This window comes from Gambusia affinis, linkage group LG02, assembly GCF_019740435.1.
Source record: "Gambusia affinis linkage group LG02, SWU_Gaff_1.0, whole genome shotgun sequence".
NCBI classification, from domain to species: Eukaryota; Metazoa; Chordata; class Actinopteri; order Cyprinodontiformes; family Poeciliidae; genus Gambusia; species Gambusia affinis.
The window spans coordinates 13152987-13180607 of NC_057869.1; the positions used below are offsets into that span (position 1 = coordinate 13152987).

The 27621-nt window shown below is 36.7% G+C and overlaps 1 protein-coding gene across 1 annotated transcript; it reads right to left on the reverse strand.

Moving 5' to 3' along the window:
• Window positions 1-26871, reverse strand: myom2b (myomesin 2b). The gene is made up of 39 exons (XM_044136714.1): window positions 26744-26871; window positions 24152-24252; window positions 23131-23188; window positions 22778-22932; window positions 22549-22635; window positions 20976-21064; window positions 20351-20401; window positions 20031-20195; window positions 19550-19711; window positions 19233-19374; window positions 18776-18975; window positions 18309-18362; window positions 18094-18221; window positions 17644-17827; window positions 17374-17548; window positions 16982-17103; window positions 16675-16862; window positions 16118-16244; window positions 15806-15984; window positions 14899-15013; window positions 14340-14502; window positions 14119-14225; window positions 13199-13243; window positions 12764-12900; window positions 12389-12533; window positions 11286-11348; window positions 10974-11041; window positions 8901-9014; window positions 8481-8568; window positions 7844-7882; window positions 6927-7032; window positions 6288-6354; window positions 5299-5395; window positions 4739-4775; window positions 2896-2918; window positions 2757-2812; window positions 2596-2685; window positions 713-838; window positions 1-553 (listed from the first exon to the last, which is right to left on the reverse strand). Exons 2-39 carry the CDS (start codon window positions 24229-24231, stop codon window positions 335-337), a joined length of 4251 nt encoding a protein of 1416 aa, XP_043992649.1. The 5' UTR covers window positions 24232-24252; window positions 26744-26871; the 3' UTR covers window positions 1-334.
• Between the last annotated feature and the right edge of the window lie 750 nt (window positions 26872-27621).

Below are 27621 nucleotides of genomic sequence, written 5' to 3' on the forward strand. Positions count from 1 at the left end.
TTTTACTCTTGAGCTTCTTGCTTTATTTAAATTTGTTTACTTTCAGTTTCCAAATATAGCATTTCCAGATATGAACAAATTCTTTATACCTCTTTGTTCATTTATGCATATTTTAGTTGTTTTCATAAAATCTCCTTTAAAAGAGACAAATTGTTTTACATGCTTTTGCAGTCAAAAGACTTGTTTTACTCCTACTCAGGGTTTTCTGACCTCTTAATGCTAATGCTTTAGCTCCATCCCATACCAGATAAGACCAATAAAAGTTTCTATTTGTGGTCTACATGTGCAGCGGCGTGTGAATACGCTGCCTTCTCATTTGTGGCTTTCATGCTTTTTACTTCCTCCGGGAAGGAGTGGGGCTCTTCACCCCTCTCCCCAGAGCTGCCTTTGGAGCAGCAGGACTTGCAGCAGAGGGGGCAGGACTGGGTGCCGAGGGGGCAGGCTGGGTCTTGGGCTGAGGGATCTCGATGGGAAGTTTAGGAGGGATGATCGTTTTAGGGGTCAGAGTTGGTTTTGCCTCAGGGATTTTCTCCCCATGGCGGTACACACTGACCTGGAGAGAGGAGCGCAAAACCTTTAAATTCATGCATTTTCTAATAGATACCACAGTTTCAGATGCAGACAGCTTTTAAGCACAATCTAATAAAAGTAGCTTTTGGGGTTTGTCAAAAAATAATTCCAACCATTTGGAGTGCACAGCAGAAACACTCACCACTATATCCACAGATTCCCCTCCATATTTGTTCTGGACAATCATTGTATATCTGCCAGAATCCTCCATGGAAACACCTTTGATCGTCAGACTAGCAAACTTACCCTGGTCTAGAGAGACCACATACTGCAAAAGAAAAAAGGCAAGAAAAACAAACATAGGGTCAAAAAGCGAGATGGGTCGCTCACAACGTGAAGCATAATTTTTCACTCGGAATAGCTAATATTTCACATTAGATTTAAACATGATTTATTTTTGAACTAATAGCACAATGATGAGATTTAATTGATATCTTTTCTACTACTCCTGAGGGGTGCATGGACACTATAAAAAAATATTTCTGTATTTTTATTGTTTTACTAATTACCTTATTTCACCTCAATTCAAGCTTTTCTTCTAATTTAGCTCTGAGGTTCCCAGTAATATTCTCTTCCTCTGTGTACAGGTCTGTTTGTTTTTCTGTCCATTTTAATACCTTCTGCACCATCTGAGCTAACAAGTTAGGTGAGAGGCATCCCTTTGGATTTGAGAAACACATCACCAAGGATTGCAGTTCTTGTGATAGACAGATTATTAGCAGGGGCGGGCATGAATAAAGAGAAGAAAAAACTTGCAGAGAAATTCCTCCTGGACTACGGATGCTCAAACTTAAATCTTCAAAGCTATTAAGAGCCGCAGGATGCTGTTCAAAGAGAGTGTACCAACCCAGGACAGACTATATAGACCTATATTGGTTGGCAAGCATGGCTGTAAAGTATGGTATGTGGAGTTCATATTGTTGATGAAAGACTTTGTTCTTATTACAGGCCTAACCTGAAGTCCACCAAAATACTTAGTATCGAAAGATGCATCCATCTACAAGATTTAGATAAACAATATATCAAATTTTAGAACTAATAGCTACAGTGTGCATGCGTGAAGCATAAGAAATATAATATTATAATTAGGCTTTCATTTAGTTTTCAAAACAGACAGTTTTTAAGGATTCTTTTCTGATGGCAAAAATCTTTAATCATAGATCTTAAAAATGGGAAGTGAGTACCACTTAGTTGATCTGTGGCATCTGGGATTTCTCCCACTGAGCCGAGTTTCTCCGGTTGGATTTCAACAGGTTCATTCAGCAAACAGAGGGAGGAGTTGTGAATAATGATGTTGATTTTCTGCACTGTTTTTGAAATGTACTTGTTAATAATAAATTATTTTATTTTATTTTATTATCCATTATAACTGGCTGCACAGTGGTGCAGTTGGTAGAGCTGTTGCCTTGCAGCAAGAAGGTCCTGGGTTCGATTCCCGGCCGGGGGTCTTTCTGCATGGAGTTTGCATGTTCTCCCTGTGCATGGTGGGTTCTCTCCGGGTTCTCCGGCTTCCTCCCACGGTCCAAAAACATGACTGTCAGGTTAATTGGTCTCTCTAAATTCTCCCTAGGTGTGAGTGTGTGTGTGAATGGTTGTGTGTCCTGTCTGTCTCTATGTTGCCCTGCGACAGACTGGCGACCTGTCCAGGGTGAACCCCGCCTCTCGCCCAGAACATTAGTTGGAGATAAACACCAGCAACCCTCCAGACCCCACTAGGGCCAAAGATGTTAGAAAATGGATGGATGTTTAAAATACTTTTGCAAGGCATTCGCAAATGTGGTTCTGTTTGCAAAATTTCATTCCATATCCATTATAACTAGTAAAAATTACATAAGCCAAATAATGTTGCTAATCCTTGTTGCACAACAGTGCATTATTTGGCTTTTAGGAGTCAGATAAAAGAACAAATGGTGGTTGACTGGGCTTACACAGAGTATTTCATTAAGTGCTTCAGTCAGGCACACTAAATTAAAGTCAAGCTGTTTGTTCAAGATCTTTTTGTTTGTTGAGTATCAGGTAATTTACCTGGTCATCAGGTTCAACTTCTGCACCGTTCTTCAGCCATGATACTTGAGGTTTGGGGTCTCCACAAACTGTACATGTTAGACTCAGGGTCTATTCAAGGAAAAGGGGAGATGTATTAGATTGAAAAGTGTACATCCAGTGTCTAAACACATAACACCCACCTTCTTTTCCATAATGGTGACAACATCAGGCAGACCTCCCACAACCTTACCACGGTCTGAAATACACCATTATTAACATTATCACTCTATTTTTTAAGTGCAAAGGAATTAAATTAAAAAGTAAGAGGGTTAAACTCACTCTTTTCAGCATATGCCTCAGCCCTGGAATGCAAATAAAGTTGGTTATTTTTTAAAGGGGAAAACATTTCTAAAATTCAAACCATTCTAAAAAAAACTTCTTTTGATTAAAAATGTAGCAAATAACATGAAAATATAACCACCAAATGTTTGCATCTCCATTTCTGGCTCTGTTTTTGAGAGCAGACACGATCTTTTCTATTTCTGATTAACTCGCAGTGTGGTCAGATGGTTTGTCAGAAGGAACTCTGGGTGTGCTGCCAAATCATATTACACTGTTTAGAGGATTTCTAAACCTTTCACATGAAAAAAAGGAGAAAAAAAAGAGATATGTTTGGTATTGGGGCTGTCTGAGCAGCATGGCGGGACCAGAGGTCAGCTAATGGACCAGATGGCAAGAGGAACTCTTTTCTCCTCTTGGCGTGTTGATACTCAATCAAAAGGGCAGCAGGGTGTCACTTGTTTCAATGTGTTTGCAAAAAATTGTGCTTTAATGTTAATTAGACAGAGGATGTGGATGGCCTATACTCTGCATGGGAGTGCTTGGGTTTTTAATTTTTTCTCACTAATTCTTTTTCTACTGGCTGTTCAAAATTGTATGTTGGTGTGGCCTAACTATTTATACTCTTGATTCTTATTTTGGTGAAAAGGTATAAGACTGAACTAATTCCAAGAAAGGGAGTGAAGCTTTCCAAATCCCAAATGTATTACTATTTTTATTTAATATATTTTTATTAGTAGTAATAGCAGTTGTAGTTTTCTTTGTTTAAATGGTGAGTAAAGTCTTTTCAGCTTGTTCAGATGATTTTTACAGTTCATGAGCGTGTTATACTGTATTGGTTTAGGGGTGGACTGCTATTTCAGGACAGAATGCTATGCATTATCCTTGTCAGTGCATCAGTGCTTTGTTCACGGACAACATCTTATTAAGGTGTATTTGTGAAGAAGAAGGTGCCTAATTTGGGAAATTCATGGTTTTTGGTTTGCTTTTTGCAGATGGATTGGTTTTCATGTCATCTTCAAACCACAACATACTCTATTCAAAGGATTCTTACGCAATTCAAACGCAAGTATGAGGCATCTGATATCAGAGTCAACGCCTCCACATATCAGGTGCAGGTGATATAAATCACTAATTAGGGTGCTGCTCCTGTTTGTGATGCAGGAGAAAGATCTGAGTTGAAAAGTGAAGCTCGTGATTTACTGGTTTGTCTCACTGAATCATGACCAAAAGAATGAGTTCCCAGATGAAACTGGTTCTTCCACTGGGTGGTCAAATTTAGGCTTAGAGATTATTTAAAAACCTCTATGACCCACAGGAAGGATGGACGAAAGAATGGAAAATAGATGCAACGAGGGTATCCTAAAAGCATTGTCATGAAAGAATAAATGTTTAGATTCCCGCATTATACTTTAAATACTTTTAATACTTTGGGTCGTGCTACTTGTACAAGGCATTTTGAAAGGCCTCTATTTAAGAAGAAGGCCTTATATGTGGAAGTTAATTTTTGCTATCCACTTTTATTCACCGTTACCTCATAGTCCAACTCACAAATCAAATCCAGAAACAAAAATGTAAATTAGCATATGTGTGGAAGATATTATACCAAGTAAATCGTATCAAAAGTTTCAGTGAAAATAACAGGTGAGCTCTCTGCATTTCAACTATATAAAAAGAAATCAAAGCTTATTTCAGAGTTTTTCTGTGTTTGAATGTAAATCATCTGGGGAATTCATTAGTTTGAATGTGAAACCTACACTTGCAAGCCAAAGTTAAAGGAAACTCTTACTAAATATACACATTAAGGCAAAAGTAAAGAACAGCCATAAGTGTGTCGTCTTACTTGAGTTTCTGGAACTCTGCATATGCCTTCTCATACACTGCAAAGAGCAAGAACTGACAGTCAGTGCCACTGATCACAACATTAATGCCTCCTGAGTATTATTGTAGTGCAATATGCTGCAAAATATCCATCTTCATAAAATCAAGACACTCAGCACTACATTTTAAACTGCAGAAGTAAGGACAGGAGGAGAGGAATAACGCAATATGGGAGTAATACATTTGTCCAGCATCTGTCAAAATATTACTGGATAGGAAGATAATGAGAACCGTGAAAGACAGATGTCAGACAGAAAGGTTCTGTAAGTAAACATGCAGGGTTGCATTGCAGATGTCACGAATTTAAGCTGCTGCGATTCTCTGTGAGGGAGCAAAGAACAAGCTTTTCTTCATTTTTTGCAGTGAATTTAGAGTCTTGAGGGGGATAAATTGTTCTCATGGGTTCCTGTATCTGATTGGAATGGGACTTCAACATTCAAGGATGCAAACTGATGCCTTAAGAAGCATACACATAAAGTTATCGAGCTTATAAAAATTAAAAGCAAGAGGAATGTCACTGACCTTCACCGCTGAGATCCAGTGTTCGTTTATGGGAATTTTCAGAGTTGGTGATTACAATGGAGTACGCTCCTTTATCCTTCTCCGTGGGCTCAATTACCTATGAATCAAGTAATCTGCTCAACAGTGTGATCAACAATCTCATCTGCATAGCGTTACAACCTCACAGCGTCACGATATCTACCAAGTAGTGCTCTAAAGCTTACTGACAAAAAGGAGAAAGCTGCAGCTTTGTTAACTTATAGTGCCTCGCCAAAGTATTCAAACCCCTTTCAGTTTCTCTTTCCCATTTTGTCATGTTACTCCAACGTGTGTTTTAATGAACATAATGAACACAAAGTTGTGGATAGTGATAGACCAACACAAAGTAGTGCATAAATGTGACAAGAAAGGATAATAATATATTTTTGATTTTTAGAAGCAAAAATCTAAAAAGTGTGGCATGCTTTTGCATCCAGCCTCTCTTTGCCAACGAATCAGCACTCTGTAAAGCTATGTCTCACATAGTACAGTTGCAGATTTCCCTACTAGTTTTACGCATCCAGAGACTGAAATCTTTGCTAATTCTTCTCTGCCAACTCAAACTCAATCATAACAACACTTAAGTCTTACCACAGAGAGGTTTGAAAAGCTAATTTCAAATGGAGTTCTTAAGGAAATTGGTTGAACATTATTTTTTAGAGGCATTAGAATAACGATATAGGAAACAAATGCATGTCCCAGTCTTCTACTTTTCAGTAAGTAGAAGTAATTTTTCTTCCACTTCACAGCACTGCCTTGTGTTGGTTTATCAAAAGAAAAAACGTGAAAAGACCAAGAGCATTTTTACAAGGACCTGCAAATAGTAAAGGTCCTTCATGTGTCCTTCTGTCTCTTGCTCTTTCAAGACTTTTAAAGTGAGTGAAACCTCCTGTGGTGATCAGGGTCCTAAAATTATCCACATATGATCTGCCTTATAATTACATGAGATTCAGCGGAGGATACAATCATACCTCCATTGTTGCCATAGCAGGTGTTCCTCCAATCACAGTCTTGTCACTGTGGGTAAGTTTACGCTCACTGAGCACAAAGAGTGGAGAGGGTAAGTTAGTGTAGATATGTGTAGCCTGTTTTAGATACATCTTCAAATGTAGTGGCAAAGCATGTCTTAATTTTTCAGACTCAAAAAAGAATGCTGCAAAAAGTTAATCTTCATTATTTTTCATATTTCCATTAATCTTCAGCACGTTCATTAGTTGTCTTTTCATGTCCTACTTGCTTCTGCCTGGTTTTTTGTGCAACATTCTCCCTCTGTATTTTATATGCAATCACTGGGGTAAAACAGTGCATTTAACCACAGGGACCTCTGTGGTTTATTAAAAATAATAAGGGTGTGATGTTTGTCACAAAACAGGAAAAGAAATTCCTGTGAAATAACCATGGTAATGAAAGATTTTGCTAATGGGCAATGAAAAGATTTATTTGGTTTGTTGCTTCTTGTCATTTCTAACAGTTTAACTTGAGAGAAAAACTAAACCTCGATGTCAATGCGTTGATGAAAATCTGCTTTCATTATTCTCATACTTGAACCTCTGGCATGCCTTATTGCAGATCCTTGCATTGTTAATAATTTTGCAAATCAAATTTCTCACCTGTGATACCAGCTGATGTTCATCTCGGAGGTGTAATACTTCATGTGGCACTGAAGCTGAATGCCTGTTGCAGTGCACTTAATGACCAGTTCTGCAGCGCTGGCTCCTAAAGGTGGTTGTGCAGATTTGTAATCAATATCACGTTTTACCAACAGCTGCAGAACAGCGTGGCCTTTGAGAGTCACGTCATTCATGCCATCTATTTATTAGTCATGTAGCAAATCTTATTTGTATTAACTTGACGATCTTCCTCTTCTGTTTTACCTTTGTCCAGCTCAGAGTGTGAAATTGCTCTAATGAGGCATGGGGCACATTCATGGAAGCAGATTATGCAGCATTGAGGGAACCACTGCAGCCATGAGAGGTTTTATTTGCCTTTTTTTTAAAAGCCATTACACACATAAAGGCTCTTTCATACTACACCATGTCTGTGTGCAACTTTGCTGGCTGCACTTTAGAAGTGGACAAGTGTGTCATCCACCTGGTCACATCACCATGGTTTCCTATTATCACAGTAATGAACCCTCCTCTCCTCTGTAACCACTGCTGTAACAGTGGTTGCAGAGCTGTCAAGTGAATGTTGCTTAAAATAGGAGTAAGATGCTCCTCTACAGTGTCACTGTGACAGTGCAGAGGGATTTTAAAGTGATTTCATCACATGATGACATGATGGCCGATGCTTCCTGCATGGGAACTTCTGCAACATGCTGATGCGTGTGAGAATATGTGTTTTCAGGAGTGTGCAGAATTTAAAAGCAGAGAAAAAAAATATCTCACCGCTGATGGATCTACCTAATATGTTATCTGTTTTCTGTAAATTTAGCATGATGAATGATCCAACTGATGTTTACTACTTCTTCTCATGTGTGCTTGTGAGGTGAGTAATCTGTGTGAGCAAAAAAGGTTCAGATACCTACCAGCCAGTTGGCTCAGCTTGTTTATGGCTTCGTCAAAAGCTATAAGAGAAGCAGATGTCCAAATAAGGCAAAATGGGATAGCAAAAAGACACATTGCTGCCCTCTTGAGGATCCTGAAAAACTCAACTGAAAATTTCAGTTCCTTAGGAAACGGTGTGTTAAAAAGCTGCTACAAGTTTCATAGTATTAGCACTAAAATATATATCCTTCCTTCAGCAGGTGAAGGAGCTGAGTACTTTAGCTCCTTGTGTTGTATCTTAAAACATAACATCCCAGCGGCATCAATAAATAATGACTAACATTTGAAACAGGAGGTGCGAGGGATCATTGTATGTTCACAGAAGCCTAGATCTGTATGTGAGATTCAAACAGGAGCCAAAACATGAACAACAAGAGCACAGCAGCTTAAATTTACTTGAAATAACCTTGAACAGAAAAATTGCTTATAGATTCTTTGGATTTTTGAAGCTTGCAGCTCAGTAAGATTTTGTTTGTGCAATTCTACATCATGTTTTGTTTTCCTCCAAGTATTATACGTCCTGTAGACCGATTTATTTATAACCATAAAACAAGGCAGCTGCACACACAATAATTACTGTTCAAATTTAGGATAAATGAAACCTAAAAATTTCCATACTTTTTCCAGAGATGTCAATTTGGCTCATATCTTTTCCTCTGTCATCACTGATGGTGGCCTTGTACACTCCTGTTGTTTTCAGTGAGAACTAGAGGAGAAAATAAAACATGAAGCAAGTTTAGTTTGCACAGGTTTGATACTATATATCATACTCCTACTGTAAAATGCATTCTTATATTTTGTAAGTACTTATGGCTTTAGAGTATACATAGTTTTCCACAATTTTGGCTTACTGATCAATAAATAGAGACTATATCTATATTGTCTGATTTTGCAGTCTCCTTTATTTCACCATGTCTATATTTACAGAATCCAGTTAAAACGTTCATAAACTCATGGACATCTATTCAGATAACTACAGTTCACTTTAACTTAAATCAGCAGGACACTAAAAGAAACACTTTTTTTCCTTCTTCTCACCTCTTTAATTGGCAGTTTGCAGATTCCTGAGCTCAGGTCAGGCTTCATATCGGGGATAACCTCTGCATCATCCTTGTACCAGTGGAACTCGGATTCTTTCTTTAAATTAGCAACCTATAAAAAAGTCACATTTAATTTGTTAAATATTCATTCAATGGCAAAAAAAAGATATTTTTGGTCTTGTGAGTTTCTTTAAAGAACACACAGCTTCAAATTTGTCGATGCTGCCTAAAAGATTTTTTTAGACGTTTCGTTTGCCTTAATTGGAACCAGTCTATTCCATTTAGATTTATTTGCTAGGTGGCTCATTAAAATATTGACATCTGACAAGTCAGTGTTGCACTTTCTGTTTTTATCCCCATAAAATAGAGCTTATATTCTATTCTTCATTCAAAGATAGTCTCAAACATTTTTTTTTGAGAACCACATGTCTAATATCTGGCCATTAGTTGTTTTTTTTAAAAAACATATCGCAAAGATACAAAAAGATATTTATAAATAATGCAAACGATTGAAGTTCGAAACATTTCTTTTTTCTTTTCTCAGCATCAATACATCTATTCATAACTTATCAGGAATTTAAATCGATAAACTTCAACTCACTATCTTAAAGAATTCAAAGAGACAATTCGGAATCTAATAAATCTACAGCATGATCCTCTTTCTAAGAGATATGCTGAGCTTCTTTGAGGTTCCTACAGCACAGGCTGCTTTTCAGTCCAGTAGCAGCTGTCAAAGAAATCCTTTTCATGTAGGCACAGGCAGCCCACCGACTAAAGCTAGTCATGATCAGTGAAGCTGAGGATTAAAAGGATTTGGGCAGTATATGAAGCTTTTAAAAAATATATATATATATTTTCTAACTGGGTATGTTTACTGTTTTGAGTATGTATGTATAATTGTTGAGTTTGAAATTTGTGAAAGAAATTAGATATAAGCAACACCTTGTTTTTTTTTCTTCTACAGATTAGAAAACTATCAATTCATAGAAATCACTGCATGCAAATGATGTCATGACATTTCAGGAATGATTGTTTTAGGGTCAGTCTTGCAGATATTAAGTAGGCTCCAAATGTTTACATGTTTTACCTTGTCTACACTGAGATAGTTATACAGAAAGATTATTTTATTTTAACTCTTAAAATAAACACAATACGTGCTTTTAACCATCAGTGCCTGGTACAAGAACAAGTGATTGGTCACCATCTTCATCTTCCACACTAAAACTGCTAAAGTTGTCTCATATCTTCCATTTCCCATGCACGTTTCACAGAGCACTTCTGAGATTCGCAGCAAAGCAAAAACGCATCTGAAGTCCAATAAGTTTTTCTTTTTTCAAAGTTACTGTGTGCTTACAGTATATTTACAAATCCAGGTGTGAATATTACTTTTATAGGGTTTTTTCTAGTTTGTTTAAAGAATTATTTGGAAAAGTGTTACTTCTGCCTGAATCTGTTATTTTTGTAATCATATTGGTTTTTTTTTTGTTTATATATTTTTCATTTAGTGCTTAAAATACAAGAATTTGTGCATAATATTAGATTTTTCTCTGTCTGATGTTAATCAAATATTAAGTCAAAATGCTCTGATCAGTAACTCAGTACCTTAGGCGCTGGTACTGAAGTACTATTTTACTAACTATTTTACTCTATGATATTACTTCTTAGTTCCACTTGAGTAAAAATATGTTGAATTCCTATTTCTACTTCAGAACAATTTTGGGCACTGGTTGTTTTTTGGAACAACCTGTTGTTTGACATAAACTGCTTTCTGTATTTACTCATATCTTTGTGTCATTTTAAAATTTGTTTGATAATCAGAAACAGAAAAAAACTGCAATGGAGGGAAAGAGCTACGGGGGAGATACTTTTTCACAGCACTGTAGTTGTTCCCAATACAGCTGCATTATCCCATTACAGCACAATATGTGCTTATTTTCTGTGTCCGTCTTCTTTCTACAAAACACTGTCGCAACTTGCATTCCACAGAATGGCCAATCAGCTAACCACAGGGAAGCTGCCCATCTGTTTTGAGTGGAAATATTGAGTAATTATTGAGAGCTTTTCTGTTTACCTTGCAGACCAAAGTTACAGAGCAATCATCTCCAACCTGAAGCGAAAGAAACTCACTGAAGTGGGGACCTGTGGTGGACAAAAATAAGATAAACTTTACAAAAATCTGCAACCTGCAGAAGCATATTTTTAGACAAAATGATCTTTTCTCTGTACTTTGAGTATTAGTAGTTCAGCCACTTAAAAAGGTGGTTCATTTATATCCTTTGCATTACATTATTTTCACTTACTTGCTCTCCTATAAGATGAAAAAGTGGCAAAAAGCTATGAAATAAAAAGCTAAAAAAAAATAGATGATATTCCTTTTTCTTACCCTCTTTCACTCTAATGTACTCTCTTCTCTGGAAGTCAGCCTCAGCCAAAGCAGCCTTGAAAGCTGTGGGCGCAGAAATGTACACACAATCAAATGTATATAAGGGTCAAAGTACTGCTGTTGCATCCTATCACTGTAATTACTTTTGAGTAATATCTCTTACACATAGATATGCCATAAATGTGCAACAATATCACTGAAACATTTTAGTAATTTAACTGAAAATGTGCAACTGACGTATAAATATTGCTAAACATCGCAATGGACATGTTCTTGAGTTTTTGACGATGATGGTTTACAATTAAGGAAACCATGTCACTCTACTGAGAAATATTATCTTTTACTGTATCATATGTATTCCACAACTGGTCAGGCACTCCTATTATATTAACTACTCTTTTTTTTAAAAAGCAGACAGAGTCTGGGTTAAGGAAATTGTATTGGTACTTTTTTTACACTGAGGACGGGTAACAAATGCTCAAAAATTAAACCAAATTTTCTATAAAGTTTGTCAGCAGAGAAAAGGATGAAGCACATATAGTGCTTCTGATGCTGTTCAGACTAGCGGCAGCGGCAATTAGAAAACACCTGTTGCGCTTTTCATAAACAGTACTTCTCAGTCCAAAGGTCCTGACAGTTGCAGATGGCATAATAAGAAGCATTGTTGTGATGACATGCTAAAGGCAAAATGTTGGAACGAGCAGGAGCTTCTTAAAGAGACAGAAACCAATTTCAAGTTGTCAGATGGCAAAGTCACATTTATTTTAAGCTTCTTGATAGATACAACACTGTTATAACAACTGAAGGTAGCATAATTAATAGATTATGCTATAAAATGGCACTTTGCCAGCTTTTTTGGCAAAGTGGCTTACACTCATTGTGGAGTCTGTCAATGACTATCTGCAGCACAAATGTATATTTAGCAGTATTCACAAATGTTTAAATAGACTGTATTCATTTGGGATAAGTCACTTTGGTTCCTACTACCTGTTTTCTTAATCACCTGAAATGTCTCATTGTCATTTGCTAAGCATTCTTCCAGTGGTAGATTCGTCCCTTTCCATTAGAAACAGTGAGGTGATGGTGAGATCAGCCTTGCTTACCATCTCCAATCAGAACCAGTGAGCTTTGTGCTTTGCCGCCACCATCTGTAATCTGACAGGTAAATGTCCCTTCATTCTCCTCTGTGAAATGGTCCATGATGAACTCGATGGTACCTGTAGAAACGTCGTGTCCCATCTTATTAGGCTGCAGAAAAACACAGCTGCGTTGTAAGAGAAGCCACATATAGTTGATGACAGACTTTGTGAATATGTATATATTTTTGGCTTTGATTATGCCTTTCATGTTGCAACAAACCAACACTCGAGACGAGACAGTACGGGGCTGTTAGACATTGACGTTGTTCACCTTGAAGCCAGACAGTACATTTTCCATCTTTTCTATCCTTTTCATTTTGTAAAAGCAGAGTGTCTTACATCAGCTCCTGATAGTTCCTTGTTATTTGCAAAGAATTTGTAGGTGACTTTGGAGGAAATCTCTTCGGCCTGCAGCCAAAACCTCATTCTGCCTCTCTCCAAAATCTTATAGGCCAACTCAGACTTCAATGGGATGACTTGGGGAGAGGATAGAGGAGAAAAGGAAAGGAGAGTAAAGAAGAGGACAGAGTCAGGCAGGTGATGCAAAAGCAGGTAAGAGTTTTTTTATGGATCAAATAAAATGAGAAGCGCGTCCCTAAAATAATGAAGAAATGAGAAAGCTTCAAAGCAATTGGAAGAAAGCAAATATAACAAGGAGACAGGGAGAAAAAGAAATGGAGGAAGAGGGAGAGGTAGATTAAGAAGAGGGAAAGCAGAAGCCAGAGAGAGAATATGTTAAAAGAGACAAAACAAGATATTATTGAAAATACGTACTTGGGTGTCTGATATCATAACTGAGAGCCAGCATCTTTTCCAACTCTGAGAAAGAAAGGCAGTTTATTACTTTTATGATGCCACAAAAAACAAACAAGCAATCCGTTTCAATTAACAAGGGAAAGCTGAAATATTAGGAGACATTAAGAGGCTAACTCATCGCTGCATTTAGCCTGTGTGCATTACATGTGAAGTTACTCAGGTTGTACTCAAAAAGATAGAAGATCAAAACTCTATTCAGCCTTACGGTGAAATATCTGTGGACCAAATGGGAGAAAATCAGTGGAAAGTGCACTGAATAACACATTACAGCCGAGTAGGATAATGGTGCAATAGAGGGCAAAATACAGCAAAACTTTTGACAGAAGGTCTTTTGCAGTGAAAATGTGGCAATAAAATGCACACTCTGCCTAAGGCTTGGAGAAGTGTGCTCAGATGGTATTCATCAGAAGAGTAATGAAATTTTTCATTGCCTACATGCCAGTGAAATCATCCCTAAGTACAATCTCATTGCTTTCATCTTAGCTACATCCTACACAGCGCCTCAGTTCTTCAATATGTACTTCCTTTTGATTTTTTTTTGTATTATTATTATTATTATTTTGCGCCGGTCTTTACTTTTTGATTTATCTTTCTGAGCAGAAACGCACATCTTTTCAAATTTTTATGACTCGGACATTTTCATGCACTACTTTGACTAAAAGCAAAAAGCAAAATAAAGTAGTTTAAAAAGTAATTAGCATACAGATAAAACCAATAACTTATTTGTGTGTAAAGCAAAGGACTTTGAGACTGAACAACTAATTTAAAAACAAATTTTGTGTATTTTCTTTCCTGTTTTAAAAATGCACTTTAAACAGGATTTGGTCCAGTGTTAACACACCAGAGCCTTGCTGGCACAATAATAATTAAATCAATACCTTCAGTTGAGATTGTGTAACTGGATGAAACTCCATTTGTGCTGGTTACAGAAACAGAGTATGTTCCAGCATCTTCCTTATCTGGGTTCTTAAAGATCAGCTTAGATCTGTGATAAAGGGAAGAAAAAAGACAAAGGCACCCGTGCTGTAAATGAAGATGTGAAACATGATAGCTGAAATCTAAGCTGTGGAACTGTGCTTGTGCGGGTTTGTGATCTTACTGGCTGCCTTCAGTTTTAATCTCCACTCCTTTGGAGAAATCTGTGATTTCTTTATAGTCTTTTTTCCAGATAAACTGCGAGTCCTCAGTCATTTGGCAGGACTCGAAGGACAGAACAATGTCACCGGATTTCTCATCCACCGTGCAGGAGACTTCATGGGAACCTTTAAACAATAGAAATGAATCAAGATTCTGTTGGAATCTCATCAGAATCTGTGTCTGTGAGATTTTTAATTGCTCTAAGTTACTACTCAGTCATTCCTGCAAAATGTACATTGTAGAGGAATAGTTATATATCATCGTTTACTGATGTATAAATTTTGTGCCTCTTGCGATGTCATCGCTCCAAATACAAGCAAAGAAGAAGTCAACATAAACTTTTCTACTGTGTACTTTTTACACATTTGACATTTTTCTAAATCCTGAAGTGGAAATCCGCCGCACATTTCCAGCAGTATTTTTACTGTCAGAGTACATTTGTAAAAAATTATTTTTAAAACAAATATACGGTCCACAGGATTTTAAAATTGAATCACGACCCTTTTCTCTTGGTTTGTTACCTTCCACTGCTTTTGCAATCACAGGGTCAGAGGGCATTGAAGCCATACCCACACCTGCAGCGTTGACTGCACGAACTCTGAACACGTAGCACGCGCCAACCTCCAGACCTGTTACCTAGAAAACACAGGCAAAATAAAACCATAGTTCTGAAAGGAAGAACACAGCAACAAATTGACCCTGAAATTTCAAATTTACATTGGAATGCTAAAAATAAATAAACAGCTTGCAATACTTTGCAAACAATTAAAAACCTGTTTTAAGTAGAAAGTGAAGATGAAAACAACTAATTTAAAACTAAGTAAAAATTTCTGATTATTTGTTTTCAAGAAATGTGTTCAATTTCAATTTGCTGACAGAAAGGTATTTTAAATTAGGAGGGACAAAATGAACATCTTCCTATAGTAACAATGCACAAAAAGTTAAATGGTTTAAAAATAATTCTAAAAAATGTTTTTTATTTAATATTTGGCATTTAGTTTTACAAAATTAAATAAGCATAACATTTACTGTATCTACTTCCATTTAAACTTTTCTATTCTTTAATTATTTAACCTGATCATGCAAACTGATTCTACTACATTTTCCAGCTGTATTTTACATGTTTAATATAAAATTATTGTAACTTAAAGAAATCATAGTATCTATTTATGGAATTTCCTCAATCTCATTACGGTTAAATCACTCACTTGTGTTCAAATTTTAAACACAATGCTAATCTTCCACATTAGAATCACGCACCACACTTAGGTCTGGTAGTCCCACTACATCCACTAGATGTCAGTATTATACAGTTTTTAGCTACTGAACTGGTATAAAGAGACTTAGCTCTGTTAGGTTGAAATATTAATGGAAATATATGCACCCTATGACACATTAAAAAGAACCTGCATTTAAAGATTCCCTTACCTTAATGAAGAGGTGACTGACAGCTTTTTCATTGGCTGTTTTCCACTCACAGGTTCCCTTCTTTGCATACTCAACATGATAGCCTGTGATTGGTCCAGAACCAGAATAGACAGGCTTTTGCCACTCAATCACCAGTGAATTATCTCTCACTTCACAAAATGTCAGGTCGTAAGCAGGGCCTAAACACATATATTAACAAGGAGAAGAACAATTTTTAATACAGCCTTAGCATGCTTAAACTATGAAGACATTTATTTGCTTTTTTCAGAGCTTCTTCAAGACCATGTCAGATAGAAGGTGAGATTTACTGACCAGGCTCTGGCATAGTCCAATTCACACACTTGAAGTCATCTGAATGTTTGGAAGCTGGTCCAAGTCCAGCCAGGTTGGCTGCATAGACATGGAACTGATAGACTGCTCCCTCTGTCAAGCCCTCCACCTGCCAGTAAAATATTTTAGTAGTTAACATTCAAGTGGCACAACAAACACTGAGCTTTTGAGAGTTACACGAGCCATTTCTGCAGTTCCACATTGAAGAACTAACTTGAGATACAGTATGAGGCCCTTTTCATGTTGAAGATATGGAGATTTCTCTTCTACAAAAATCTGACTTTCTCAAATGTTTTATTAAAACAGTATGTATTGTGTTATTCTAAAGCAGGGAAAAACATCACAGTAAAATAATTTTATATTCCCATTTCAAAACAAAAACTCAGTAGTGTACAAGTTTTTAACTTAAGCTTGGACACTGTTGGTGCTGAAGCTGGAACGTTGGCAAATGTCAATTTTTTTTTCATTTTTTTTTTTTTTTTTTTTAATAATAGATACATTGTTTAGTATCTAATAAGCATTGAGAGATTTTTTGGTACCTTATAAAGTCTCTCTGTGACTGGTGGAATATGAACCTCCCTCCACATGCTGGTTCCACTGCGTCTTTTATCCACATAATACTCCTTAATCTCTGCACCTCCAGAGTGGAGAGGCTTCTTCCAGTTCAGAACCATTGAACGGCCATCACAGTAAAGCAGTGCAACGTCATATGGGGCAGAGGGGTGTGCTAAAAAACAATAGTAAAGATTGATTATGATTTTACCTTGTCCATTTTTCATGCATAATTATTGAGAAAATCTTTATATTTTTATCAGCGTTAGAGACTATGAATATAACTTTACTAACTAAGTGCAGCTCTGACAGTCAGAGGTGCAGATTCCTGGGATTCATCACTGAGACCCAGCTCATTGATCGCCTGGACACGGAACACATAAGTTTCTCCAGTTTTCAGGCCACTAACCACAAATCTGCAAAAAACAACAACCAAAAAAAAGAAAAGTTAAGAAAAAATAATAGTAAAACACTTTTATGATGCTGGTATCATTTCCAAAAAAAAACATGAATCTATTTACTTTTTAACACCTTTACACTTTAGGACCTGTTTTAGATATAAATGTGCAAGCAGGGGAGCACAGCCACAACAGGCTGCCACTCCACACAAGGCCTTCATAGACTCACAACTGTGGTACATTTATCATCACTTGTAACTGCAACACAGCAGTTAGTTTGAAACATACTTGGTGTTCCTATGAGGTTTGTGATTGGCTGAAGTCCAGTCTTTGGACCCCTTCACACACTGGTCAATATAATAGCCAATCAGATTGTTGGGTTCCTTTGGAGGAGCCCATTGGATGAGCACAGAGGTATCTGTTTCCCTTGTAGCAATCACCTGACCAGGAGCCGATGGGACACCTTATAAACAATAACAAAACAAAGTAAAAGCCAGAATAAATCACAAAAACTAAATAAATATTATGTATTAGTAAATGGAAAAGGCTGAGAAAAACCTTTCAGCTGCAGAGTCTCAATGAGACTCGTTGGTTTAGACGGCTCGCTGGTTCCATACATGTTGGCAGACAATACTCTGAACTTATATTCTTTTCCCTCTGCCAGGTCAAAGACAGCATAACGTGGAGATCGAATAGGAACCTTGGTATTTACACGCTGCCAAGCTTCAGTGTTGGCCATGGCCTGTGAAGACCCAGAACATAAAAGTTTCCAGAAAATGAAATAGGAGTTTATCACCAAAAGAAATATAGACATTATTACAACCTGTCCTCTTTGTTGTTTCTAAACTATATAATTCTTCCGCTTTTTAGAGCTAATTATTCCCGACACAATAAATTCATCCAGAATCACTGAACTTTTTGCCTAACCTACGTGTGGAAAAAACTATTTTTCAACTGAGTTGTACCAAAGTAACTGGTAACTATTAACTAGTAACTATTTTGCGTTACCTTTTCAATGTAGTACCACATGGGGGCCTTGCCAAAATATGCAGGGGCTTTCCAGCTCAAAACTACATATGTCCTGTCTGTTTCAGAAGCATAAACTCCAGATGGAGCACCAGGGGGCTGTCCCTCAGCTTAAAAAAATACAAACAAATAAATGTGTAAATACTAGGACAAATATAAAAAAGTAAAGGATATGCACAATTTGAATGAACTTTCACCTTCCTCTTCATCATGGTAAGACACAATCTCCAATTTTCCTCCAAGCTTCTTGGCTGAAAGGCAAATAGAGATACATATCAGTTTGAGCTTAACAAATGTTTCCTCATGGACTTTCAAAAATAATCTGAGAAAATCTACCAAATTAGTAACATAGCGTCCAAGCAGTTAAAGAAAAATTTATATATTTTTTAAAGCGGCTTATCACAGAAATACAAATTAAATAGTAATTCCAATGAGGCGAGGATCTAGATTCTTAGTTTGATTTTTCTCTTTTTTGATTATAAATAATACATTCAATATTTATATTGCAAAAGACTTAATGACTAAACTTAGTACAGATGAAGCTCAGTAAACAAGTTTTTCATCTAGTCTTATCAAAAATGCCTAAAAACAAGCCTAAATAAATTTTTTGATGTCTAAAAAGCAACGCAGTGACTGGTGACATTTTCTCTGCAGACACACCCACCATGAAGCCTTTCAAACTCAGTGGGGTCCAGAGCAGCGATGGGATCAGACATGCGGGAGGGTTTACTGATTCCACGGGAGTTGACAGCTCGAACTCTGAAGTAGAAAGAGTGGCCCTCAAACAGCCCACACACCGGGTATTTACAGATCTTGATGGGGTGATCATTGCACTGGGTCCAGTTTTCTGTGCCAACCTCACATCTGAGATTTTGAAAAAGAAATTAAGGGAGGGGGATTGAAAGAGGTAAATTGGCTTGAGTAATTCAGCCTTTAGTGGTTGCCCATTTTTAGACTTCTGCTTACATTATTGTGAAGATGCAAGGTCAAGATCAAAAGGAATGATTTAAAAGGTGTAAAACAATCCCACAAACACGCCATCAATTAAACTAATTTGACCACAGTAATCAGTTTGTCGTTCAGCAGTTACATGCTTAAACCATGCAAACCAAAACTCTTACTTGTCCACAAAGTATCCAATGATTGGACCCTCTGTAGTGGTATTTGGAGGCTTCCAAGAAACAATGACATAATCTCTGTTGGCATCATGGATTTTGATGTCCATTGGAGCTCCAGGTGCACTGGGAACAGGGGGAGGACCATCTAAACAGGCAAGAACAGCAAGAGGGTCTTTGTTAAGATAAGGTGTGCTAAAATGTCATAAACGTATGTTATTTGCTTTGTGAATTTTTTTTTTAAATTTAATAAAACATCCTTTGAATTACTGATTATGTATTTAAAATATCTTGATAATTTTTTTAATGATCAACCATCCTACCAGCAACAGAGACAAAAGCGCTATGCTCTGCGATGCCTCCCCTAGTGACCATCCGAAGCGTGTAAAGGCCTTCATCCTCTTTAAAGAGGTTTGGAAGAGTCAGGGTGGTGTATCCTCTTCCTGTTTCAATCTTTACCCATTTGGAGTCAAACAGACGAGTGTCTAAAAGGAGGAGCCAGTCACAAGTTCATCCATGATCCTCATAACCATCTGTCCAATGTACTCAATTTTGATAAAGGGATTTTTATGTAAAAATGTAATCTGTTATTACTGTAACAATCTATATACACATATTCAAGTTTTAATTAACTGGAGATAGTTACATTTACTCTAAATAATCTGCAATAAATATTGTCTTTGTGAATTTTTCTGATTTTCCACTACTGTACGTGATGCTGCATGGAGACCGGCTTGTATCAGGACATATTAATACCAAATATAGTACATAATTTCTCATAAAACACCGCATTGTGAGAATTACCATCTCTATACCACTGTGCCTCAGGCTGAAGGTTGGCCAGGTTAGGGTTCAGGATCATGCGGGCAGAGAGAGTGGCTGATTGTCCCTCAGTCGCAAACACTGGGCCAAACTTTTCCTCAAAAGTTATGTTGATTTTAGTGTAATGGATTTTGGGAAGCATAGCAGCTGGGAGAAAGTGAAAACAGGATGATGAATATAATGAGACAAAGAGGTTTAGCGTGAAAGTTTTTTCTTATATGTAGCATTTTTGTTGTAAAACATCATAAAGTATTGGTTTATGGTGAAAGCAATTAGACAAAATCTAAGCTCAAAATACCTACCAGTAAAAGGTAACCATGCGTATGGACTGGATTCATCCTCGTCCTTATATCCTACAAAAAATACAAATAAAAACTATTATGAGTAACATCTCTGGAATTTTAGATGGAAGACTAAAATACTGAACAAAAATACTAAGCAAGGGGGTTAAAACAGGTTAAATTCACCACAGTACATACACACATTTATACATTCCAATTCCTCAGCACAAATAATCACAGAAAATGTTCAATATTAATACAGGAGTACCTTCAGAAAGTTTTTAAAGAATGGCCAGATGGACTCTCAACATTTGAGAGCTTTATTATGCTTATACATCCTTACATTTAGTGTGATGGTGGGGATCAGTGGTAACTGCCATCTAAAAGGGGTGCACTATGCAAAAAAATATGAGTAAATAAATAAAACCTTTCTTGTTTTAATTGCCATTCAAAAACATAGATCTTGCATATAAAACTGTTTGGCAAGGGCAGTGTGGCCAATTTCCTCCTGCAACCCCCGAATTAACTCCCACTGTGGTGGCACCACTATACAATTACTGGAATGGTGATCTTTAAAAAGAATGATAATGCAGGAATGTGGCTCCATATTGTCCAGGTCAAAATCCTTTGACCCTGAAGAACTTACGCTTGACAATGACTGATGCCTGGCTAGAAGCCTGTCCATGGATGTTACCAGCTACAGCAGTGAACTGTGCTGTATCTTCAGTTGTACATCTATAAAACAAAGAGAAAGCAATCAGCTGGTAAATCAACATACTCCTTAAGATCTCAATAATAAATTTCTGGGGGGTTCAGCAGCTTATTATCTCACAAAGAACTGTGCAAATATAAAGCATTGACACTGAATGTACCTCAAAGGTTTATGAGATAGATCCAGTAATACGTTTTTGTGTTGAAAGCTATTCCAAAATAGCAATTGATGCATTAATGTGTAATTTTATCTACTACAGAATACGTTCCACAGGAGCTATCACTTCACTGTATGAAACCCATGTATGACTATCTGCCCTCCATTTTTATTGCCAGGTTCTTTGCTTCTCCTTTCAAACTGATGTGCATAATTTATGAGTAAGGCTATTTTAAAACTCGTACACTCTTGCAAGTCTTTTATAACAACTGACTTTTTTCATCATTTTCTGTGTTACCAAAAAAATCTTTCTGCCAGTCTAATTGGATCCCACCGATCATCAGGGGGTGATGGGAACCATTCAGAGAGCAATGACCTAAAGAATCCTGTGGTGTCATATAGTACTGAGGTCAGCAGTTGAACAGCTGAGCTTCCAGGCTGGAGCGAGGTACGCTCCACTCCGTCTGCAGCCACACACTCAGCTGTTTCCGACCTCTAATTTCAAATTGTTTGAGGCTCGTAAACGAGTTTAGAGCAGGGATTTTAGTAATCATTTATGATGCCAGTCAGCAAGCTCAAGGTCATGTAGTCTGAGAAATACTGCATTTCTAGAAACATGTCACAGAGGTTGGATACATAGACAGCTGCAGGAAAAAAAACAGAAGAGAACTGTGCCAAGAAAAATGCCAGAAGACCCTCTAAAGGGGGTTCATATTAGGTTTCAAATGTCTCTTTTTTACCAGGTCGCATGTGAAAAAGTAATTGCTCCCTAAACTTAATAACTGGTTATGCCATCTTTAGTAGCAACAAATGCCTTCAGATGTTTGCACTATCTGGCAATGAGTCTTTTGCACAAGTGTGGAATAATTTTGGCTTCTCCCCTGAGGAGAATTGTTTTAATTCAGATGCACTGGAGGGCTGGTGTTAGGATAAATGGCTTATCCAACTCAGTTGGTTTTAGGCCCCACTTTAAATAAGCCCCTCCAAAACCTTATATTTTCATAATGATTTAGAAACAGACTTGTTTTGATTTAGATAACTGTTCTGTTGCAGAACCCAAATGTCTTTGAGTTTTATGCCAGCTATGGGTGACCAGACATCTTCTTTCAGTTCAATAATGATTTATCAAATGGGGTGATTACATTCTCACATAGTGGTAGATTTCAAGGCTCCAGGACAATAGGTTCAGAAGAAAAATGTTTGGAAACTCAGATGAAATGAGCTTATGCAGTCATCTAAGACATAAGGCAATAATAAAAAATCATCAGGACAGCCTTGGAAAATAAAATTTCAGGAGAGAAAATACTGTTGAGCAAATAGACAGACAACTATTTTGTTGAACTTACTATACCTTGGGATCAACAGAGAGTGGCTTCCACCTCTGGCTTCAACCAGATACTTTCCAGAGGACAAGTCCAGGATCGCACCATCTTTATACCTTAAGTGGAGAAAAAAATATTTAGCTACAGTGAGGCCTGTGCATGTTTATTAATTAATACCTTGAAGTATGTTTTTTCTATGTTTTTCAAATAGATTTGTAAAGGATTATAATGATTAGAACAAACATATTAATGTATTACCATTTCACAACTGGCATGGGGAAGCCTTCAACAGTACAGAAGAGTTTGATCGGACAGTTTTCAAACACAGTATGGGATCTGAGTCTGACGAGGAACTGTGGTCCCCTGATCATAGGTTCTTCACGCACATATTTTTCTCCCAACTTTGTTTTTACCTAAACAGAAAACATACTTATGAATACACAGGTGAGGAATACACACCTCCTTTTTTCTTGCTTTCATTGTGTCTGTGTCCTGACTATGATGCACTGACACTTATAAAGTTACAGTGGGTTGATAAGAGGTTAAGCAGTTCATCAGCTAGTTTACTGTCTGTGTTTAAGGGGAAATTAAATTGATTCAGTAAATCTTACCACTTCCTGAATGCGAGCTTGTGTTTTGTACTCATATCTTTCTTCAGAGGCCTTGGAGCTGAACATAAACAATATGTAAGTTTTACTAACACATTTAAAATTACACTGATTTTGTCACAATACTATTTTTAAAATCAACTGATTCTTTTCAGGACACTTGACATTGTGGACATTCACATCAGGTCTGTTTGCATTAATATTAGTCAAAACCAAAAAATTTTAAAAGCTTCAAAAGGGTCTGCATAGTACAGAGTAACCCTTTATTCTTCTACTTATTTTAAATATACAGAGTACTTCTGTTTAAAAAAAAACAAAAAACTAAGAAGCATTGATTTTTCAGCATTGGGTAAATGATTCTGAAGTTTACAAACCTTTGCACTAATACAGTCATGTCTGAAACATAAACTGTTTACCTCTGGCCAAGCTTCTCAGAAGACTCGATTCAGCAAATTAGTGACTGATTATTTGACTGATTTAATGCCTGAATAGTTTTTCTGACTGAGTTTTTCTCTCAGTGTTGTTCTAACAATGTTGTGTGTTTTGTGGTTGATGGACAGTTAATTCTGTTTTTATGTGAATAGGGTGTAAAACTCTGATGTCATAATGTATTTTCTTTGAAAAATAACCCGATGTTAAATAAAAATTTTTTTCTGTCTTTCTATTCTTCTATGGAGCCAATTTTTGCCTTATTTGACCTTTGTTCTACAGCATAGGTCGATATACGCATAAAAAGGAATGGAGTTACATCAAAAAATACTTTATTAAAGACAGTGGTTACTTAGAAATTTGAGAACTATACTTTCAACAGAAACAGTTGTTGAAACTCAAATCAACTTGCCAGTTGTCAATCTGAAGTTCATGTTATTATATTTAGCAAGATAACATCAAATATAACTGAATTAGTATGTCATGTTAAAGTAAAGTCACAAAGATCCTGCTTTAGTTATAGTAATATTCAGATTAAAAAGAAGAATATATATATCAAGACCTGTTCAAGATTGTTAGCATGTGTCAGCTGTACCTGCTGTATTCTTTGACCACATATTGGCTCTCTTTGTGGTGGTATTGGTGGTCATATATTCGTTTCAGACGTGCTGACATGATGGCACTGTAGTCACTGACCTGTTAGATGAGTAATGAAATGTAGAGAGAGATCAAAACAAGGTACAGCAGATGGGATTCAGCATAATGAGACCACTTCACAGATACACCTATGAACTTTCAAAGATAATTGACGAGGTTGTATAATAACCGACATTAAAAAGTGTTATTACTTGGAGTACAACTTCAAGAAAAACAAATAGGGAGAGCATGCTTAGAATTTTTTTTTTTTATTTGGGTCATTATAATTTTTCCAAAGGAAATTTCCCCAAATTCAACAGTCTAACTGCTTTTACAGCATTTTTCAATGGCAAGTCATGTCGAGCCCTCAAACCATCCAAATAAATCACATTTTAAATCTGTTGAGGCGACTATACTCATCCCTAAAAGAGCAGTTGAATGATGCTCTTTTAGGGATAAACAACAAGAAAACAAACTGGAAATCAAAATGGTCCCTCAAGAAATTTGTAAGTTTCCAGTATGATCGCTTAACAGTGAGAACAAGGTTCTTACTGATGTTTGAGAAAATAAATTAGTAAGCTCCTATGTTTATGACTCAAACATAGTTAAGTTGGTTGTTGCTTTCTCTAAAGTTGTATTTACCTGAATTTGATAGAAATAACCCAAAATTGTGAAGATTGAAACCTGTCAGGGACTAAAATTATGATTTTCCACCTGTACAATAATTGCATCTATGTTTTTTACCTTATGACTATGTTTCGCTATTTTCTTTCACACGTGTAACTAAAACTTCAAAGGAATTATCAATTGTGAGGAGGCATTTCGCTTTCTTACAGAAAGGAAAAACAAAAAAATCAAGCCAGCAACAAACTGAATAGCAAACAGTTCACAGTGATGGCTCTGTGTCTGTAAAGCTTATCATTTATACACATACCAAATTATTTATTATCCTTCTACAAATAGAAAAGCCTTTGAAGAATTTGAACACATGGACTTTGAAACAATCCAGCACATCTCAACACACACACTCAGAAACACTATCAGCTTCATGGTTACTGATAGAAGTGACACTAGGATTTAGACACAGGCAATAAAGAAATACCATAAACAAAAGGCATGACCTCAAACCACTGTTAAGACAACAGGATGCACCACATCTTGTCTAATCAAACAAAGCTTTAATTTTAGTTCTTCCAATGATACTAAATTTATTCTTCTGTTCGGAATCCTAATAATTATTTAACAAAGCTGAAAGTAGGAAAGAGATTAATATTGTCATATGTTATAAATTATGCATGTGATGTGAAAAATAATGTTTCTATTAACCAGTATAATAAGTCAACACTAGCCTTCCAAGCAAATTGTTCTTGTTTTTCAATTTGTTAGAGAACATTTATTTTAGTACAACCATCAAAACAGAAGCATCAGTTCACTTCATGTTTGGTTCACATCCCCTTACTGACCACAGCAACCAGAGAGAAGTTCAGTGGAAATTTGAAGCGATTCCTTCCCCGTTCTTCAATCTCAGGCCGATGGGGAATGAAACGTGTTGCACCATAACCCTGTTCCCATACCTTTGGGATGCACTCGGCAGCTTCAGTGTCATCTCTCATATCAATAAACCCAAAATCAGCTTACTGCTAATGCCTCAAATCTGCCAGTGAAGCATACTATGTTACCATGTCATTCCCAAGCTGTTTGTCTGTAACTTTAAACACAGGTTATCAACTACAAAAGCAAAATAGTTTCTGCTAAAATGGATTTATACAGATGCTTAACTTTTTCCTCTTTGAATTTCAGGCAAAAAGGTCAGAACAAAGATTGGTAAAAATTTTTGGTGACTGTGGGAGACTCAGCAAATGCCCAAAATAAATGTATTCACAGCAGTACATTTAGACCATCCTTTCCAGCAGCAATTTGAAGCAGCACCACTAAAATCCAGGTAAACATGACTAATTCTTTTGTGTGCAAATAAAAGCTGTTTGCATTACATAGCAGATTTTAGGCAAATAACAATATTTGTGTCTGAATGTAAAGGAAGCATGAAGATTACGTTTTCTTTACAAGATACTTTCTTGTTCCAAAAATTCTGCACCTCTGTATGTCCAGCTTATACTGTAAAAGCCAAAAAAATCCATCTGTAACTGTAAACCTCCGGTACTGTCAGCCATAACCATACAAAGCAACATGATGCAATTCCACTGTAAAATCTAATGAACTAACTAATCTGGGTACCAACGATAAATGCACAAACCTTCTGTACATCTCAGATGACCAAACATACTGTCTGTCCAATAAATGAAAGACAGTGTCTAAATTAGCTCTCTGTTGCTCATTTATTCCACTTATAAAACCCATATTCCTTCATTCATCACTTTGAAGTATCATTAGCAGCAGTAAAGGATCATGAAACATCTTTTGGCTGTGCTCTCTTTAGTCCCACCTCACTGATCCCACCTGCTGCTAATGGGTTTGAAATGAAGATGGGTTATAAAGCTAACAATACAGAAGAGGTAAGAGCTGAAGCATAGTTTAAAAATGTTTTTCTTACCACTTAAGATTTTCTTTTCAGCGACTTCGGTTATCAGCGTGAATCCACAGGGAGTCAGCCTAAACCAAGTTCTGTACAAGGCCAAGAGAACCACCACCCGACTCCAGCTGCCCCCCACCAGCCTCTCCCCGAGGCCTTATAAGGAGAGAGAACTGCCTATATATAACTAGTATCCTTCGAGACATAGCCACTAAAATCAGTAAGCTATTTGATTAGAAGAAATTATTCATTTTTATTTCTGCAATAATGTTATTCAAGATATAATGAGATTCAAGTTGGGCTGCCAAGCATAACAGTTACATCAAATAAAGCATAAAATTTCACCATTTTATGGGAAATGAATATAAAACATTTGCAAATTATTCAAATTTAAGTTGACATCTCTTTAATGTAGAGCTTTGAATCTAGTTGCACTCTGCATCAAGCTCTTGCGTTTAGAATTTTCTCCATCTGCATTAAAGAACATCTTAAGAAGCTGCGTCGCATGCTATACTTTGGTCACAGCCTATTTATAAAACTAGCTACAGTTACAACCTGACTATTCCTGACATCGAGAAGGAGCTGTTAAACAGATTGCACGTCTGAGACAAAATCATGTGAGGGGACAACATGGGATAACATTTGGCAGCTTTAGAAGGAGTGTGTGATGTCTGAATGATGTAGACAAATGGAAGTGTGCCCAACAGAAAACCAATATAGCTAATAACAGGCCAGAGTTTTACAATTATAGCAAAGTATTGACTTTTCCAGTAAAAAAAAAAATAAAAATACAGGAAACTTAAAATACAGATGGACTTTTAGATTTTACTTTACAAATTTAAATGGTCTTACCCATGACACCTAATCTTTGCTATTTAAAATATACGGCAGCAAAACTA